This window comes from Polychytrium aggregatum, assembly GCF_025602895.1.
Source record: "Polychytrium aggregatum strain JEL109 chromosome Unknown BJ171scaffold_6, whole genome shotgun sequence".
NCBI lineage: Eukaryota > Fungi > Chytridiomycota > Chytridiomycetes > Polychytriales > Polychytrium > Polychytrium aggregatum.
The window spans coordinates 42,589-59,201 of NW_026516208.1; the positions used below are offsets into that span (position 1 = coordinate 42,589).

The 16,613-nt window shown below is 60.7% G+C and overlaps 6 protein-coding genes across 6 annotated transcripts; all 6 read right to left on the bottom strand.

Annotated features, from left to right (window-relative positions):
- Positions 1-3,618: 3,618 nt before the first annotated feature.
- BJ171DRAFT_491355 (uncharacterized protein) lies at positions 3,619-6,536 on the bottom strand. Its single transcript, XM_053109721.1, has 2 exons — positions 6,366-6,536; positions 3,619-6,186 (listed from the first exon to the last, which is right to left on the bottom strand). Exons 1-2 carry the CDS (start codon positions 6,426-6,428, stop codon positions 3,961-3,963), a joined length of 2,289 nt encoding a protein of 762 aa, XP_052969825.1. The 5' UTR covers positions 6,429-6,536; the 3' UTR covers positions 3,619-3,960.
- Positions 6,537-7,616: 1,080 nt separating this feature from the next.
- BJ171DRAFT_254666 (uncharacterized protein) lies at positions 7,617-8,472 on the bottom strand. The gene has a single exon (XM_053106712.1). It carries the CDS (start codon positions 8,374-8,376, stop codon positions 7,768-7,770), a length of 609 nt encoding a protein of 202 aa, XP_052969826.1. The 5' UTR covers positions 8,377-8,472; the 3' UTR covers positions 7,617-7,767.
- Positions 8,473-9,547, bottom strand: BJ171DRAFT_254672 (uncharacterized protein). Its single transcript, XM_053106713.1, has 2 exons — positions 9,255-9,547; positions 8,473-8,949 (listed from the first exon to the last, which is right to left on the bottom strand). The coding sequence occupies exons 1-2, from the start codon at positions 9,321-9,323 to the stop codon at positions 8,533-8,535; spliced, it is 486 nt and encodes a 161-aa protein (XP_052969827.1). The 5' UTR covers positions 9,324-9,547; the 3' UTR covers positions 8,473-8,532.
- An 859-nt stretch (positions 9,548-10,406) lies between these two features.
- BJ171DRAFT_596194 (uncharacterized protein) lies at positions 10,407-13,146 on the bottom strand. The gene has a single exon (XM_053114661.1). It carries the CDS (start codon positions 12,909-12,911, stop codon positions 10,821-10,823), a length of 2,091 nt encoding a protein of 696 aa, XP_052969828.1. The 5' UTR covers positions 12,912-13,146; the 3' UTR covers positions 10,407-10,820.
- BJ171DRAFT_254694 (uncharacterized protein) lies at positions 13,137-14,262 on the bottom strand. Its single transcript, XM_053106715.1, has 2 exons — positions 13,815-14,262; positions 13,137-13,774 (listed from the first exon to the last, which is right to left on the bottom strand). Exons 1-2 carry the CDS (start codon positions 14,044-14,046, stop codon positions 13,362-13,364), a joined length of 645 nt encoding a protein of 214 aa, XP_052969829.1. The 5' UTR covers positions 14,047-14,262; the 3' UTR covers positions 13,137-13,361.
- On the bottom strand, positions 14,056-16,510 carry BJ171DRAFT_254687 (uncharacterized protein). The gene is made up of 5 exons (XM_053106714.1): positions 15,779-16,510; positions 15,405-15,609; positions 15,032-15,205; positions 14,779-14,857; positions 14,056-14,588 (listed from the first exon to the last, which is right to left on the bottom strand). Exons 1-5 carry the CDS (start codon positions 16,250-16,252, stop codon positions 14,231-14,233), a joined length of 1,290 nt encoding a protein of 429 aa, XP_052969830.1. The 5' UTR covers positions 16,253-16,510; the 3' UTR covers positions 14,056-14,230.
- Positions 16,511-16,613: the final 103 nt, after the last annotated feature.

Genomic DNA, 16,613 nt, shown 5'->3' on the forward strand with positions numbered 1-16,613 from the left:
CGGGCCTTGTCGACTTTGCCCCTCCCGCTGTGTATCGGCCCGGTCGCGCCTGTGTTGCCAATCCTGCCTGTTTGCGCGCGCCCGCTGCCTCTTCTCCTGTGATCGACCCGATCGGCGGCTTGCCTTGCCGTTGCCGCTGCTGTCGCTGCTGCGGTGCGGCTGCGCTGTGGCCCTCCCCGGTCCTCGCACACCGCATCCGCCCGCTGCCCGGTCCCCCCCTCCCGCTTCCTGCTGACTCGCGGCCCACCCCGGCCCACCCCGGCCCACCCCGGCCGTCCAGCCAGGCGCCGCTTGCAGATGACAAAACAGCGAAAAAAAATAGGACCACCACCACCGCCGCCGCCAAGGCCCGACCAGGCCGCGCTGGCCACACACGCTCTCCACAAGCGACTCGGCAACGCCCCTGTCTGCGCACGGCTCGATCAGGGCGCGGTTGCACCAGGGCACGCAGATCGCCACAGCGGACCTCGAGTTTTGGTTGTGCAATTGCCGATGCGTGAGCGGGTGCGAATGTCGGTCTCCGTCGCGGGACCTGCAACGCTACCCGACTCTCCGCCGCGATGCCGTCCTGCCCTGGCGATCCCAAACCCGTCCGGCGAGCGTCACCGACATGGGGCCGCCCCATCAGCACGCACGCTGTCGCTTCCGCTGCGTCCCTTCGTTGATTGCCATGGCCGTCCCCCGCCGCCGCCGCCGCATTCGTCTTGCGCGGGCGTGGCGCCTGTCCAACCGCTGTGGGCCAGCCCGTGCCTCGCTGCAATTGGCTGCCCCGCCCCCATCGCCGCCGCCGGCCGAGCTGCTGGGTGCCCGTGTGGAGGAAGCCGCGAGAAGATTGGCCTCAGCGCCGTCGCCACAAGGCCCGCTGGGAGGGGGCCCAAGGTACATTCATTTGTCGCGCATGTTTCATGCCCGCGGCAAGGCCGGGTCCACCCGCCTCCACCGCAGCGGCCCCTCCGCTCTGGGCGGACCCCTCGCCGATCGCGTGGTGGGACAGCCCGAGGTGCGGCTTTGTCTGGGCCCCACAGCCCGCGCCTGGTGCATGCACTGGGCCGACCACGCCGTATCCGGGATTGCACAACGTCTTGCCTCTGGCGACATCGTGGCCGCCTGCCTTGCGTCCCTCGCACCCGAAGCCCCTTGCTGCCTTTCCCATCCTCGCCAACGCTCGCTCCTGGCCCCATGCACTTGCTCCACCCGCCCTTGCCTCTGCTCTGTCTGGCCTGCCGTGTCCCGGCCCGTTGTGTCCTGGCTTCCTTTTTTTTCTGGCCTCGATGCTGCGGGACACTACCCATCCGCCAGGCACAGAGCCATGCTGTCGCCGTCACATGCTTGCTCCGACCCGGGCCAGGGCAAAGGGGGAGGCATGTGTCTCCGTCCCCGCGCCCGCTGATTGGGCAGCGGTGTTTGTCAGATCGCGTTCCATGGCATCCGCGCGTTCTCAGGATGACTGGCCTGGCGACAACAGAGGCGGCCCGATGCCGATCCGTCTGGAGCGTGCGAACCGGCGCTCGGCCATGCGCGGGGCTGTGGTCTTGGCCATGCGCGATCCTTCGGGCTTGGTGTGGTCTCGAGCTCGATGTGATCTCGACGGGCGGCGTTCGTTCGTTGTGGTCGGAAGATTGCTCCCCCCCCGTCGCCATCGGCTGGTTGCCGCCTGCCTTCCACCCGGCTTTCCCGCCCAGCACCAATCCATCTCCGTCTGTCCGCTGCCGCCGCCGCCTTCGTTGCAATTCCTTGGCGCGGACTTGTGCAGCGCCCGTCCGCCGCCGTCGCTACCGCCATCCATCAGATCGCTCGTTGGACCCACACCACCATCTCCGCCCCAGTAAACTCCGGGTATGGCGGCGCCTGGGTGTGTGCCGGGCGGAATCAGCCAGGGAGACCAACAATCCGGGCCAGACCCCCTCCCCCCTCCTCCTCCTCCTCCTCCTCCTCCTTCCAGACCCCCCTTTCCGCCGCCTCGTCCGCTTGGCCCGGGGATCAAATCTGGTCACCTTGGCCAGCCGCAAGCTGCCGGCTTTGGGCGGAAGCGATCTCGGCTGATCGCCGCCAAGACCGGGATCCAAACGCGGTGATCACATGCACCGGTACCTCCATGTGTGTGTGTGGCTGGCTGGATCCAGTGTGCCAGTGGATCGAGTGTGGCTGACTGGATCCAAGGTATCCAACAGAGCCACTGGAACCGGCGGATCGAGTGCGGCTGGACCCAGCACTGCCACGTCGCCATCCCGCGTTTCTCGCCATGTGCTCGCTTGGTCGTCATCGCAGACATTCCGTCGACCCAAGCGATCATCGTCGCCCGCAGCCATCCCTCTCGACCCACGCCCCCCCTCTGGATCAGCGGCGACCTCCCTCAGGCCCCATATCCCGCACGCGATCGTCTTTCAAGCCGTGCTTTTCATCAGCGTCTTGCTTGCAACTTTTTTTTGTTTTCCACGTGTCCCCATCTGCCGCCTATGGACCCCGAACTCGCCGCGATTTTGAAGAGGCTCGAGTCTGACAACCAGAATCTGAATGTGGCATCGGCCCTGGACGTCAGTCAGATTCTCACGCAGATGGTGAGTGCGTGCACCTGCCATTTCTGCCCCCTTGTCCCTCGAGAATGGATATGCGCTCGGTCTTGCCGATCCTGGCGGCAAGCTCATCGGCCATGATTATGCACACCGTTGTCACCACCATCGTAATCGTAATCGCCACCATCATCGCTCGGCGTATCTGTGCCTTTCCGCTCAGCATAATGCCGACAATGCCCTCTCCAGCATCGAAAGTAGGACCAACGCCCTGCTGGCCAAACTGGACCAGCTCCTCGCCGACGACAACCTCCCCGACGGCGACTTCCCCGACGATGCTCTCGAGTCCTCTCTTGGTACCGATGTCGGCAGCGCCCTGGTCGACATTGACGAGAGTGCCTCCGGCCTGCCGCTGGACGAGGCTACCCTCGAAGCCCTTGCCAACACCGTCGATCAAATGACCATGTCGCTCTTTGCCCTCGAAGCCGCCAAGACACCCTTCCCGCAGTCCAACCAAGAAGTCGAAAGCCTCGTCCAGGACAACGTCGATTCATCGGCCCTCCAGGCCAAGCTGCTTTCCCCGGCCGCAGAATCGGATCTGTTGCAGGCCAGCAGCTCCTCGGTATCGGCGACAAGCAAGCCCCAGCAGTAGAGAATGCAAGAGAATGCAAGAGGGAAAGGAACGGAAAGGAAAGAGATCAGCAAAGAACGTGTGAGAGTGGATGAGTGCGCCCTTCTGGCTGCTTGCTCATCACTCTACTTGAAGCACCTCTGGATGCGATGGGGTTGCCTCTGTCGATCGATTCGTGTCCGTGCAGTTAGCGAGTCGGGCCATCTTCAAGTTACGTCTTGAATACGGCACCAGGTTCGAGCACAACCACAAGCGCAAATCAAAAGCGGGACGGTGCCCAATCCCGCTCCTTTCCACCAGCACAATCTTGAATACACCGGGTCGAGCGAGATACCCGACCAGGCACTGCGAACATTCAAACAGGGTGGTCTCCTTTGGCTTTAGATGCGCTGTGGACGATGTCACTTGCAAGAACCGCCGATCCCCGATCGAGCACGGCATTGCGACGCGAGCGTGAGTCAAGAACATACGACCATTGCATGTGGATTCATCATTTAGTTGGAAGATCTGTAGTACAGAGCGCAGGAGTGGGGGAATCACATTGTTTCCAAAATACTGGAGTGCTAAGAGGGGGGGGGGACACATACGAAAGACAAATTGAGCGCACGGATGGCGCTGCCAGTGACGACTGGGAATGACGAGTGGGGATGGCATCTAGTACCAAAGACAGTGCCAACAATCCCGACAGAGGCGGGGGGAGGAAGCGAGCAGGAAAGAAATTAAAAAGAGGCATCGTTGCAAGAGAGAAGAACAACAACAGAGGTGGTTTGGAGGATGAGGTGCTCGATTGCGGTGGCCGTAGTCGCCCCGGTGCACGACTCAACCGAGGTAGCTGGTGGGCACGACACCGACCATGCCGGCATGGTTGCGCACACAGCTCCAGCCGTCGTCAAAGGAGACCAGCACCGTCACAGCCTCCCCGAGGCGGATGCTCAGTTCGTCGCCAGCTTCGGCTTGTCGTCCACGCATCACAGTCTTGTCGGCGCTTCCTTGGATCTGAGTCGCCCCAGGCACTGCGGCACTACCGGTAAAAGCCGGTGGCAGCGTCCCGGGGGCAGAGAATGTGTCGGTTGCGTTGGCCGGCTCGGCACTTGTGGGTGTCGCCAGGAATACTGACAGCTGGGACGACGAGTATCGTTTCGGTGGCAGCTGTTCATCGGTATTGGCACAGGCGCTGGCTGGCTGACTGCCCACAGTCAAAGCTGCACCTGTTGTGCCCGGTACCACCAACCCCTGTCCATGTAAGGACGTGCTGGTCAGAGTCTTGGCCGGCATCGAGCCCAGGGCCTTTTCGTTGGAAGTTGACTTGGGGCCGGCACTGAGTGGCTGGGCCGACTTGATCGAGCCTCCGCCCGACGATACAACCGTGGCCACCTTGAGGACCTTCTTTGCACGCGGCGGCGCTGCGATCGGTTGAGCCTGGGCCTGGGATGATGCCATGCTAGCGCTACCAACAGCACTGCTACTGTTGAGGTTGCCGGGGTGAAGTGGAGGGATCACCGGGCGTTGGCCACTGGGTGGGGTGGGCTTACTCTCCAGCATGCCTTGGGAAGCGTGTTGACCGTTGACCGGCGCGGTGGCCATTTTGGGGCCACCAGTCTGGACATTGGTTGTGGCTGCCAGGGAGGCAGGTATCAACTGCGGGGCCGGCTGTATCGTTGCTGGAGCTACGACGTTGGGCTGAGGGATCGACGAACCAAAGGTTGTCGGACGCAGAGGGCTCAAGGGCTGCAGCGAGTCGAGAATTGGGTATGGGTTTGTGCGAGTGGGCGAAACAACCGAGCTGGAGACGGAGCGTGAGGGCTCTTTGATGGCGCTAATGTTGCGGGTGGGCTCCAGTAGTGGTTGGCTGGGTAGAAGAGACAACAAATTGGACGGCACCGAACTGCTTGCGGAGGTTTGCGTAGTCGCTGGTGCCGTCGTAAAAGAGGCAAGGTAAACCGAGGGTACTTGACTAGGCTGAGGAGCGGGTTGGAATGGATACCGCGACTGAGGTCCTGGCTGGGCTTGAGATTGGGATTGAGATTGGGATTGGGATTGGAACTGCGTTTGGGCGATGAATTGATTAGGAGCCCACAGCTGAGATGGAAGCGACTGTGACGGCGGTTGCGGCTGAGACGGCGATTGAAGTTGAGGCTGGACTGGTGCGACATTGGTTGCGTTGGTGGACATGAGCGTTTGTCCCGACTTGGCCAGGCCGCTGGCTGCATACGGCTGCGCCGTGGTTGGCATGGGGAACTGGCTGCCACTTCCAGCCCACGCACCGTAACCACCCAGATCCTGCTGCTGAGGTTGATATGGGGCAGTCGGCCGCTGAGGTGTGGCGTACAGGTCCTGCAGGAGCTGTCGTTGCCCAAACGATGTCTGCGGCTGGTTAACCGGGACAGCAGGGGCTTGCTGGTGAGGGGTCTCTTGAAGCCTGGCCGATTGGAAGGCCGGCGGCGGTGGCGGCAACGGAATCAAGCGGGCCTCATCGTGAACCTGCGATACCGTCTCCATGCTGGAGCGAGACATGTCGAGCGAAAGCGACGGGTTGCTCCAGGACGGAGGCACGCCGGATTTGTCTTCGCCATAAAGCTTGGGTGGCAATGGCCCCATTGACATGGCGCTGTTTTTGCCCACGCTTGAGGGTGTGCGCTTCATGAAGCGGTATCCGCCAAAGATGGCCAGTCCGAGGAGCACGACGCCCCCAACCGCTCCCCCAGCAACGGCAGCGATGTTAACGCTACCGGTGTTGCTTGGAGTGTCAGGCGGTGAGGTTGGAGATGCTGTGGGAATCGTCGGATTCACTGGAGGCGCTGTTGTCCCCGTCGGCACCACCACCTGCGATGTTCCGGTTACAACAGCCACGCCGCTAACGGGGACGACGAACGGGGCATCGGATTTGGTCTTGCACGAGTCGGCGGTGAGACACAGTCGCAGCACATAGACCCCCGTGTGAATGTTGGACGGGATCGAGGCCGTGATGGTGTTCTGGATCATGGGTGAGGGGATGTTGGCAGGCAGGTTTCCACTGCCGATGGCGATGGCGTTCTGGCTCTGATCCTGTGTTCAAAGATCGCGCGTGCCAGTTTTGATTGTACATGGCCGTGCTGAGTTAGGGGATATGCCCGGCTCGTCTGTCCCCGCAAGGCTGCCTCGGCAGAGTAACCGTTCTCGCTGCATTCTCTGCTTTCGTCTCGAGGCCGTCCAGCACAGCCAGTCCTTATCGCAGCGACACTTACGATCAGACTAAGGGTGAAGGCACCGCCCAGAGCGGTTTGAGCAAAGAGATTGCCTGAGGGCATGCACGAGACATAGACATCGACTTGAGTGCCGGCACTCCACGTAGGGTCGCTTGCCTGTGAGGAGGATGCGAGGGTAGGGACAGGAGAAGGGCCAGCAGACAGGGCAGATGAGCAGCTTTTCAGGGGAAATAAAACGCTGGCTGGAAAGGCCAAATGCAAAAGGCGGCCACCGGATCCGAAAAGGGGGGGAGATAAAGTTTCTTTCTGTTTGCCGTTTGCCATTTTCCGTTTGTGGTGAGCGGTCGCGGACGCTGCACTGGCTCGGAGACCGCACCTTTTTCTGCAGATAGACGCTGAAAGCACTGGCCGTTGGCGCACAGAGCAACAGCACAACAGCCGCGAGCAGCAGCGCCGCCCGGTCGAGGCAGCAGGAGAGTGCTGAGGGCATAGCGATCCTGGGTCGCAGGAGCAAAGGCCAGAGGATGGAGGAGAGAGGGAGGGAGGCCAGGCTTGGATGGCGGGCGGGGTTTGCTGCGACGATGGCGACGTCGATGGGATGGCTGGGTGGTCTTTTGGCGCTGAGCGAGGGGAGGGGAACGGTCGTCGACCAGCCGGGCGGCAAGGGCCTTTGTATGAAAGACGGCAAGGGCTTGTGGTGGGACGCGGATGCGCGGGCGCGTGCCACCCCACGGACACGACACGGGATCCGCTGTGCCGCCTGTGCGCAGACAGTCAGTTTCTTGGTGCCGAGCCAGCAGAATCCGATATGGACTCGATGCCGACCGGTCATGGACCATCATGGACCATCATGGACCGTCATGGACTCGGCGCTGGCGGGCTGGCGGGCTGGGTATCGATGGTGCAGATCCGACATGGACTCGGTGTGTTCTGCATGGGCCCGTGAGCGCCCCTCGACCGATATCGCTGCAGCGGCCGGAGCCAGTCCCGTCCACCGCCAAAGCCACAGCCACAGCCGCGTGCGCCATGCATGTCGCACAGCTCGTCTTGCTGCCCTCTATGTGCACAGAGGACCGCCGTTCCTGTTGGCGTGGCTGTCGCGGATGCGCTGAGCCGACACACGCAGCGGCGCCAGCCCTCGATCCGATTCGGAATGCATCTTTTTCTTTCCCGTCGCATGCAATGTGTCAGCCAGAATCGATAGCCGCTGACTGGACGCCATGCACCAGCCAGGAAAGCCAAAAGCCAACAGCCAAAAGGCCGCCGGGCGAGGCAGCGAGACATTCGCCGTAACACTGGAACAGGCCAAAATTATATCGACGCCATTACGAAGACCCCATACGCCAGAGCTACAAGATAGTGCTAATTACAACCCCATCCAAAACAACACCAAAAATGACAACGCAAGCAGCAATTCATCCAAAGCGATATGGTACATGATTTACACTCTTCGAGGGGAGGGGGCCGAGAAATGGAGGGAGGAGGAAGCAAGAGGCGTTTGCGCCGTCTGCCTTGGGCCAGAGCAGGGAATCAGTCGCCGTTGGGGCGCCGATCGGGACCATTCTTGACCCGGCGGGAGCGGAGACTCGGCTGCATCGTTCCTAGATATCCGCCGCCACAAACGCCATCGACGAGTCCTGCGATCTTCGGGCATGTTTCTTCTTGGAGCTGGCGCCACAGCTGAGGAATGGGTGCACCACGAGCGAGAGAAAGAACGAGAGGGAAAGAGTGATTGTTTCGCAGAGCCAGGCAAGACCGACGATGCACGAACCGAGAAGGAGAAAGGCGGAGGAGGTGCAGAGCCCGCGGCGATGCGCGATTCACAGATTCGGAATGTATTGCATTTGATCATATGTTGAGCATAGCGCCCACGACGCGGGAACGACAGGCAAGTCGGGGGGCGGCGTGCGTAGAAAAGCGGACAGAGTGCCCGGGAGCGCCAAGGATGAGCGAGGGAATAGATGGCGGGAAGAAGAACAAGAAGAAAGAGGGGAACGATGTGGTTTAGTAGAGCGGACATTGTGCTGGACATCACTGGCGTGTCCAGCATGTAAGTGATGATTCTTGAGTAATCGGCAGGCTGGCCGATGTCTGACTATGGTGCTTCTATCTGGCAGCGGCTGTGTTGTACTGGGTGCACTGAGTGTACTGGCTGCAGCGTGCTCTGCTCGCTAGCCCGCGGCTATCAACTGGCGGCCGAACATAGTTAGCCATCCAGCAGCTGCTGGTGGGAGATATCTCCATGCTTCATGATCGATCTAGTTCTCCACCTTCTCCAGAAGTAGAAGCCGCCGCCTCCGAGCAGACACAGGAAGGCAACGCCGGCGACCGAGATGCCAATGATCGAGCCGGTGCTGGGCGGGGCAGGGGTGTTGGTGATGAGAGAATCGGGGTTGTTTGGGTTGATTGGGTTGTTGGAGCTGTGACCGCTGACGGGAACAACGAACGGGGACTCGGTGTTGGATCGGCAGTTGTCGGCGGTGAGACAGAGCCTCAGTTTGTAGGTGTTTGTGGCGAGATCGCCGGGGACCGTCACCGACACATTCGTGGAGACCAGGGACGAGTTGATGCTGCTTGGAAACGTGCCCGAGCCAATGATTGCCAGCTGGCGCTCGGTGTTGTCCTGGATGCGAGTTGGAAATGACGGATCAGCCAGATGCGAGATGGGTTCTGGCAAACAGTCTCCCGAAGCGCAGCGACAGAGGCGCCGCGATGGCGATGGCGATGGCGATGGCGATGGCGATGGCGATGGGTTCCGGCTGCTCGCGACATGGGCCGCAAGGCTCGAGGCCAGAAGCAGTCCATTCCCGCTCTAACCACACCCAGCGTGTCAGGCGGGCAGCAATCTCCCCCATGTCACCAGGGATCGGTCGCCCTACCCTACAGGCAACAGCGCAGCGAAGGAGCGGAGAGAAGGGAGAAACCTACCACAAACGAAATAGTGAAGCCGCCGCCGGCAGCCGAGTTGTTGAACCGGTTTCCGTCTTGGGTGCACATGACCTCGATGGCATATTGACTCCCGGCTTTCCAGATCACCTCATTAACCTATAGTTGGCAGCAGCAGCAAGGCCGTGGACAGCAAGACCACGGGCAGCAAGACCACGAGCAGCAACGCGGAGCATATACCGAGCAGTGCGGCGGTAAGTGAAGGCTCGCGGAGTCAGAGGGCATGGAGGCGTGGGGACGATCGCCGCCACGATGATAGCCCCGGCCTGCTCTCCCCACTGCTTGGCATAGGGAGGCGCTTTGCCGAACCAGCTGCCCCATTTGCTATGCCTGTGTGTATGCTCGGTCGAGAGATCGGTGTGGAGACACCTCGGGAGACTTTGATGAAGCCCGTGGCGTATCCTTCCTGTCTGGTCTCGCTCCTCTTTGGCTGCTGCTTCAGCCACATATGCACCGCATGGCCAGACATCCTGCTTTGCAGCAAAACAGACGAGTACCTTGAGGTAGACGTTGAAGGCATCGGCCCAGGCTGCCGCGCAGGCAAGGAGCCACACGATCTTGAGCAAGAGCGACATGGTGGTGGTGTGTAGATGCAAGTGTAGATGCAAGTGCAGGTGCGGTTCAGCGCCAGACTCGGAGGGATGGGAGTGGGTTGCAGGCAGATGGAAGGCGAAAGAGAACAGATGGCTGACGGACAGACGGACGGACGATGGACGGGTGGCAGACGGGCGCCTCAAAAGGTGTGGTGGCTCGTCGCCGTGGCCAGGCCGTGGCGGCGGCTGGTACGACTAGGCGCGTCGAGGGCCGTGCGCGTCGCCCGGGGCCAGCCTGACGCCACCACAGCACAGGACACACAGAAAACACAGGACTCAGTATGCGCAGCACCACAAACCCGTCCCGCCAGAAGGTTTTGAGTCTTTCTCGAATTGGAGCGCAGCCAGGCTTCACCGCCTGCACCGCCTGCGAGGGTTGGGTGGGGGAAGCAGGGATATGGCCTTTGTCTCGGAGGTGGCGGTGAGCGTCGCGGGGACCATGAGGGACAACAGCCACCGGCGTCTGGTTGGCGTGACCCATATCGAAGCTCCCGTCGCAGACCCGCTGGCAGGAACGAACCAGTCCCAGCAACAGCGATGATGATGATGATGATGATGCATGTATTTCGGTAATCGAGGCGATGAGCGAGTGCCGCCCGTTCCATTTGGGACGGGCTGTAAAACAATGTATGCGCATATGGGGGGGGGAGTGACATGAGTGGGCGTGCAAGGCAGGGCAGTTGCGTGTGGGTCAAGAAAAGCAGGCTATCAGTTTCGAGATCGCAGGTATCGGCAAGGTAAGGCAAGGCAAGGCAAGGCAAGACAAGGCAGAAGGGGGCAATGCAGAAAGGGCCAAGTAGTATGGAAGGGCAAGTGTGCAAGATGGTCATGCAATACAGTTGTGCAAGGCGGCAGGCCGCGGGGAGATTCAGATCCAACACGGGCCAGGCGACAAAGCCAGGACCAAACGAGCAGCCTTTCGTGGGCTGCCATTCCCCAGCAAACAGCACTACCCTCAGATCGGCGGCTGTTGGATAGCCTCCCGACCAGTTGGGGCGGGGCATCCGCGAGTTCCCGGGACACCGAAGCCGGACCCGTGCTTGGCTGCAAGATCGTCGATCGTCAACTCGGGGCCACAAATATCCAGGAACAGCTGGTTGAGTCTGCTGTCCAGCGCCGCCTCGAACCGGGGCGGTGCCTGGGGCTGCATTGGGGCTTGGCGTACTTGAGATGCGTGAGATGCCTGGGGTGCCCGAGATGTCTGGGGTGCCCGAGATACCTGCATCGCTTTGTTGCCGGCCTGGCCGGGTGCGCTCGCCGTGATTGCCGATGTGTCCGGATATGCGCCGTACGGCCTGCGTCCGTGCCAATTGCCGGGCAAGTGGTTGCGCTCAAACTCGTTCTTGCCCGAATATGCAGGGGTGTATTCCAGCACATGGCCGGGCTGGCGCCGAAGCGTCGCAGGGCCTTTATGCGAGGAAACCAGATGGGCCATGCGGCGGATGAGCCCACGACCCTTTCGAGAGGCCCGACTGCCGCTCCGGGTCACGGTGGCTGGAGATGGAGCCAGGGCAGGACGTGCGGGCCTGGGCTCTGGTTCCGACTGTGCTCGACCGATTGCTGACGATTTATCGGGGCTCGCCCGACCGTAGATCGGTTCGGATAGCTGTGACAGACGGACGCTCGACAGGATCGAGACGCTCGAGATGGGGCGGTGCACCATTGTTGCGAGGGTGGACTCGGATGTCGGCCGGGCGCTGTCGTTACTGCAGCTGTTGCGGCGGTCGCTTTTGCGATCGCTGTCGTCGCTGTCGTCGCTACCATTGTCGTTGCTGACGTGGCTGTCGCTGCTGTTGTTACAATCGTTGTCGTAAAGTGGGTCGTTAGTGGCTGATCCTGAGGGAGGCGACGCGTTTCGTCCCAACGTCGATGTGCCAGATGACTCCAGGTCCAAGTTTCCCGCAGCCAAGGACGGCGATGCTGTGATCGAGGACGAGATCAAGGGCGACGCCGGCGTGATCGGAAGCGAGAGAGTTGCGGGTGACCCCGGGCAAGGAAGATGGCGGAATTGCGTCGTAAAGGAGAAGGGCCGGCGCGAAGGCGACCAGTTGGCGGGTGGGCACGGGTGTGGGTTGCAAAAGTCGTCGAGATAGACGACCTCGGAAGCATCGTCGTCGTGCAGGGTTGTGGTAGAGGAGTAGCGGTTGGGATCGGTGTCTTGGGTCCGGTCCAGGCTTTGGACAAGATGCCCGTCTTGGGCCAAGGCAGAGTCGATTTGTCGTCGCTGGCGGCCAGTCGGATACGGGCTCTGGTCTTCCGGGTCCGAATCCAGCTCTCCAAGACACCAGGAAAACGTGGGCTGCTTGCGGAGGGTGACTGTCGACTCACGGCGACCGGCCCGGGAGAAGCCCTTGATGAGGGATGCGAGCCGGGTGGAGGCCTTGCGGGTCAAGCCGGTCTTGAGCACAGCGATGGACTTCCACCTGCCGTCGAGCTGGCCGTCGAGCTGGCCGTCGAGCTGGCTGTTGAGTTGGCTCCCGAGAGTTTCTGCGGGTAACTGGGCGCGATCGGGATGGCTGTCGCTCATGGCTGCGTTAGAGCAGTCGATGGTTGGCTGTGGCGGAAATAAGGCTGTGGATGGATCTCGCTGACTCGAGGCAGCTGGCGAGACAAGTCTGCACCGGAGTACTATGCGCCGTGAGACCGTGCCGGACCAAGTGTTGCAGGGCGGCGTGGGAGGACCTTGGCCAGCTGGGCCAAAGCCGGGCGCCGGCCTTATAGCCCGGGCAGTACGGGCGGAGGAGCAGAGCGGGCGCCCTGGATCGATGCTTGCCAGTGGTGGAGGAGGTAGGGGAGTCGGCGTGCTTGTTGGTTCAGAAGGGTCCTCGTTGCGGACAGGATGGCGGGAGACCAATGTGAGGCCGGCTGGGCTTTGGGCGGCTGTGGATTCGGGCGCCGAACCACAGCACGAAGGCGACAACAGGGCAGTCCTGGCCGTTGGTGCTGACTGTCGAAGGGGAGTGGTGTTGTTTGTTGTGAGGGGTGGAAGCGCCGGCTGTTGGACGGTATCGAGCGGTATCGAGCGGTATCGAGCGGTATCGAGCATCGTTGAGGGCTGTCCAGCGCCGTCGAAGGCTGTCGAGGGCTGTCGAGGGCTGTCGGTATCGGCACTGTTAAACCGCAGGGTCAATTGGCGGGTATCCCTTCAGCTCTGTCTAGTGTTGCTGTTGCTGCTGACAGTGTCCGAGGATGCAAAAACGGTATGTGTTGTTGCAGCGACGTCGTCCGGCGCATCCCACCCCCACTGAGCAGCGCAGTTCCCCAGCCCAGACCCTCGCAAAGGCGAAAGGAGACCAGAGAGACAGAGAAAGAAGGGAGAGGGGTCGATAGGCGGGCGGAGGTGGTTGGGCGACAGACGGCTGAGGATCGGCGAGTGGTTTCGCACGGTCGACCGGGGGATACACTCCGCGGGCGGACATGTCTCCGCTGCAGAGCATGCTGCGCTGGCTTGGGTCTCGAGGGACAGTTTGTGTCGATGGCCGACCACTGGTGTGGCCTATCGATCACCAGAGCGGTGTGCCCGCTCGGCACCCAACGAACCGATCTGGCGGGAGTTGCGGACAACGACCCAGCCTGGCGCGCAAACATGGGGCGGGAAACGGAATTGCCGAACAAGCGATGCTGGACAGGCGCTGCTGGACAAGTGCTGCTGGACAGACTTGCCGGGCGAGTCGGCCCTGGATGGGATATGGCCATGTCCGCCCAGCAGGCATCGCTGCGCTGGTGGTCGTGGAGTCGTGCGCGACGGATGATGAGCGGATGCGCAAGCCGGCGGCAAACAGGCGGGCAAGCGGGCAAGCGGGCAAGCCGACGCACTGATACGGACGGAGTGGAAAGCGAAAAGCTGACGGCTCGACCAACTACTCCGTTTGTTTTCCGCCGCGCAGCGCTGATGTTTGGGCCCTGTGTCTGCATCCACTTGCATCCACTTGCATCCACTTGCATCCACTTGCATCCACTTGCATCCACTTGCATCCACTTGCATCCACTTGCATCCACTTGCATCCACTTGCATCCGCTGCCGTCCGCTTGCATGGGCGGTATCGGTCAAGCGCTCTTGCGATATTTGGCCCGCCAAGAGTAGGGGCCGGTCGTTTCTGCGGAGCCAGTGCGCCGTCTCCTGTCCGAACAAATGTGCCGCGGCAATCCCGGCTGGCACCGCACTGCTCGCCCTGGTCCATGCTCAAGTCTCTCGTTAGTTATCGATCCGTCTTCTAAAGCAGATCCTTGGCTGCATTGCATGTCCCCTCTGCCCACAATCCATTGCATGTCCCCTCTGCCACCACGATCCATTTTATGGCGTGCTATCGCTCGTTGCTGGAGGGCTGTATTGGCTGGTTTCCTGCTCTGGTGCTCGCCTCGCCATCAGCTGGCTGCATTTGCAGTGTTGAATGCTTCGACAAATTGATTCGTTTGGGCCTCCAGCTGCCGAATGAATGTGACATTGATGTGCCCGGCTGGCCAGAAAGCCTGGATGGCGTCTTCCGTAAGTGCCTCGGGACTGGCCAGGACAGTCGGGATGTCACTCGCCAGCGACGATGGCGGTGGCTCGTAGCTGACACACATTTGGTTGTAGCTGTCCATGGCGTCCGATACCTTGACTCCAAATATCGTCAAGGGATCCTGAAGCGTCGCTTGAGCGCCGGTAGGAGTATGCCCGCCGTAGTTGAATACATTCGACGTGTTGACTTGCTGCCAGTTGTTCCATAGTCGATCGATGTTTCTGTGTTCGGGACAAAGGGTTCGCATCGATACAGGATGGAGTGAGCACGATGCAATGCGGCAGGGCGCTGTATGCCCCAAGCCGGCACCACCCATGCAGAAGGCACAAAGCCATCACCATCACCATCGCCGGTTGTCCAGCGGTGGCCACCAATAGCCCCATCGCAAACATCCCCAGCAGTTGTGCTTACGAGTGGTGCAGGAAGAAGATTGGGTCGTTTGGGGAGTAGCGCGGATTTGTAAAGTCTCCGTTGAGCCCACCGGCATTGACTGTCCCCAGGCGAGATTCCATTCAGCAATAGATAGCTTTAACATCAATGCTCCTTGTCGGACGTTCATCGCCCTTAAATACCCCCCGCTCGAGTGCTGTCGACGATTCAAGCTAGATCGGAGCCTTCTGCTTGTCCACTCCAGACAAACCATCGCCATCAAGGGACAACTTACCATGCGGATATCCATGGAAGGCTTCCAGCGACGGTGCAAACTGGGCAAAGGAGGTGACGTTGTCGAGCTGGTCGATCACATTCTGAGGAGTGAAGGCGCTGATGGTTGTCGCTGTCGTCCATTGGCGCTTGATGCACTGCCCAGCAAGCTGTGTGGGATACATCTTGACCCAGGCTGCAGATGGCATGGCCATGTGAGTGAATGACTCGGTCGGTGGGCTGGAGAAGCTGCAGCGACGAGATATATATGCCTCGTTCTCCAGCTCACACCACACCATTGAAGCGCTCGTCCATGCCGCACAGGAAGCAGCTCATGGTGGCGGTCCGTTTGACGGCTACCCGAGTCGACTCATAGAGGAGCGGCTGAGACATACATGCAGCGATTCCGTCTTGAAGGCAGTTGTTGCCAATGTAGGTGTGTGTGCCCCAGTATGGCCCCCAGATCGAGGACAGCTGTGGCGACTGCGAAACCTTGAGATTGCTCCAGTCCCAGTACGGCAGCGTGATGTTGCTGTTGATCCGCTGTAGATGTTCTTCGTAAATCTTGATGTATACTCGGTGCCAGGGCAAGAATGCAGCCTGCGGCGTGCAGATAAGCGTCGGAAATCAATATTGATTGCTGCAAGTTCTTGGTCAATCGCACCGTTTTCCACAGAGCGATACAGCTTTGGTGTGCCAGCCGCACTCCCAGGCAGCATGTCGCTTGGGCCAGCTCATAGAGCAGCAACTAGAGACCCCTGATACTGACCACCCCGTGTGCGTTCATGGCATCGGTGTAGTGGATGTTGACAAAGTCATCAAAGGTGAAGGTGTTGCCTGGAACCTTGGGGCCCTTCTTGAGTTGGTTGACAGCATTTGCAAACTGACTTTGCTCGGCATCCGACAAAGCGTCCCAACTCCGCCGCACACTGATTTTGGTGCATGTTGGCGACGGCGAGGATGACGTTGATGACACTGCAGGCACAGATGTTGATGCTGTGGGGTACAGAGGCAGGGAAGACTGGGTCACCGGAGCTGTGCTCGCTGGTGAGCTTGAAATCGGAGCCACATACACCGGATTTGGAGCCGAGCTGCCCGGGGGACTCGCGGATGCCGACGGATTGACGGCGGCAAAGCTCGAGGCGGATGCCTTCTGTGCTTCAACGGCCCGCCAGATGCCAATTGCAACACCTGCGGCGACGATGAGAACAATGACTGGAATGATTACTCTTCGCTGGACCATCTGCGAGTGCCGGTCGTGTTTGTTGAGGCTCAAGGACTGGTTTGCTGAGCAGGGTTCGTGCGGCTCTGAGGCGAGAGGCGGAGACTGTGGGCTCGAGTTGGGATGCGAGTAGACGCTTGCCAGTCGGTCACGGCACAGCTCTTATACATCTCTCCAGAGGGGCAGCAGCAGCGGCGGCAGCAATCGGAGCGATGGACTTTTCGAGGACCAAGTGCTGAGTTTCAGGACTGATCGGTCAGACGACGCGTTCGAGTGGAGCCCAAGTCGGGCTCAAGGTTTGCTGATCGCGGGAGCGACATTCGGTCGGTCCTCGTTCGATCATTTGTTTACGGCGCTCCTCTCGACCAGGGGCATGCTCATT

What these genes read in the sequence shown, in the direction of transcription:
- BJ171DRAFT_254666 (XM_053106712.1), bottom strand. Translation starts at nt 8,376, where the DNA reads ATGCTGGACACGCCAGTGATGTCCAGCACAATGTCCGCTCTACTAAAC.
- BJ171DRAFT_254672 (XM_053106713.1), bottom strand. Translation starts at nt 9,323, where the DNA reads ATGTGCACCCAAGACGGAAACCGGTTCAACAACTCGGCTGCCGGCGGC. An exon ending in GCTTCACTATTTCGTTTGTG is followed by an intron (nt 8,950 to 9,254) that starts GTAGGTTTCTCC and finishes ACTCGCATCCAG; the next exon opens with GACAACACCGAGCGCCAGCT.
- BJ171DRAFT_254694 (XM_053106715.1), bottom strand. Translation starts at nt 14,046, where the DNA reads ATGGACCAGGGCGAGCAGTGCGGTGCCAGCCGGGATTGCCGCGGCACA. An exon ending in GTGGATGCAAGTGGATGCAA is followed by an intron (nt 13,775 to 13,814) that starts GTGGATGCAAGT and finishes AAGTGGATGCAG; the next exon opens with ACACAGGGCCCAAACATCAG.
- BJ171DRAFT_254687 (XM_053106714.1), bottom strand. Translation starts at nt 16,252, where the DNA reads ATGGTCCAGCGAAGAGTAATCATTCCAGTCATTGTTCTCATCGTCGCC. An exon ending in TCAAGACGGAATCGCTGCAT is followed by an intron (nt 15,206 to 15,404) that starts GTATGTCTCAGC and finishes TGCCATCTGCAG; the next exon opens with CCTGGGTCAAGATGTATCCC. An exon ending in ATCTTCTTCCTGCACCACTC is followed by an intron (nt 14,589 to 14,778) that starts GTAAGCACAACT and finishes TCCCGAACACAG; the next exon opens with AAACATCGATCGACTATGGA.
- BJ171DRAFT_596194 (XM_053114661.1), bottom strand. Translation starts at nt 12,911, where the DNA reads ATGCTCGATACCGCTCGATACCGCTCGATACCGCTCGATACCGTCCAA.
- BJ171DRAFT_491355 (XM_053109721.1), bottom strand. Translation starts at nt 6,428, where the DNA reads ATGCCCTCAGGCAATCTCTTTGCTCAAACCGCTCTGGGCGGTGCCTTC. An exon ending in CCTTCACCCTTAGTCTGATC is followed by an intron (nt 6,187 to 6,365) that starts GTAAGTGTCGCT and finishes CTTTGAACACAG; the next exon opens with GATCAGAGCCAGAACGCCAT.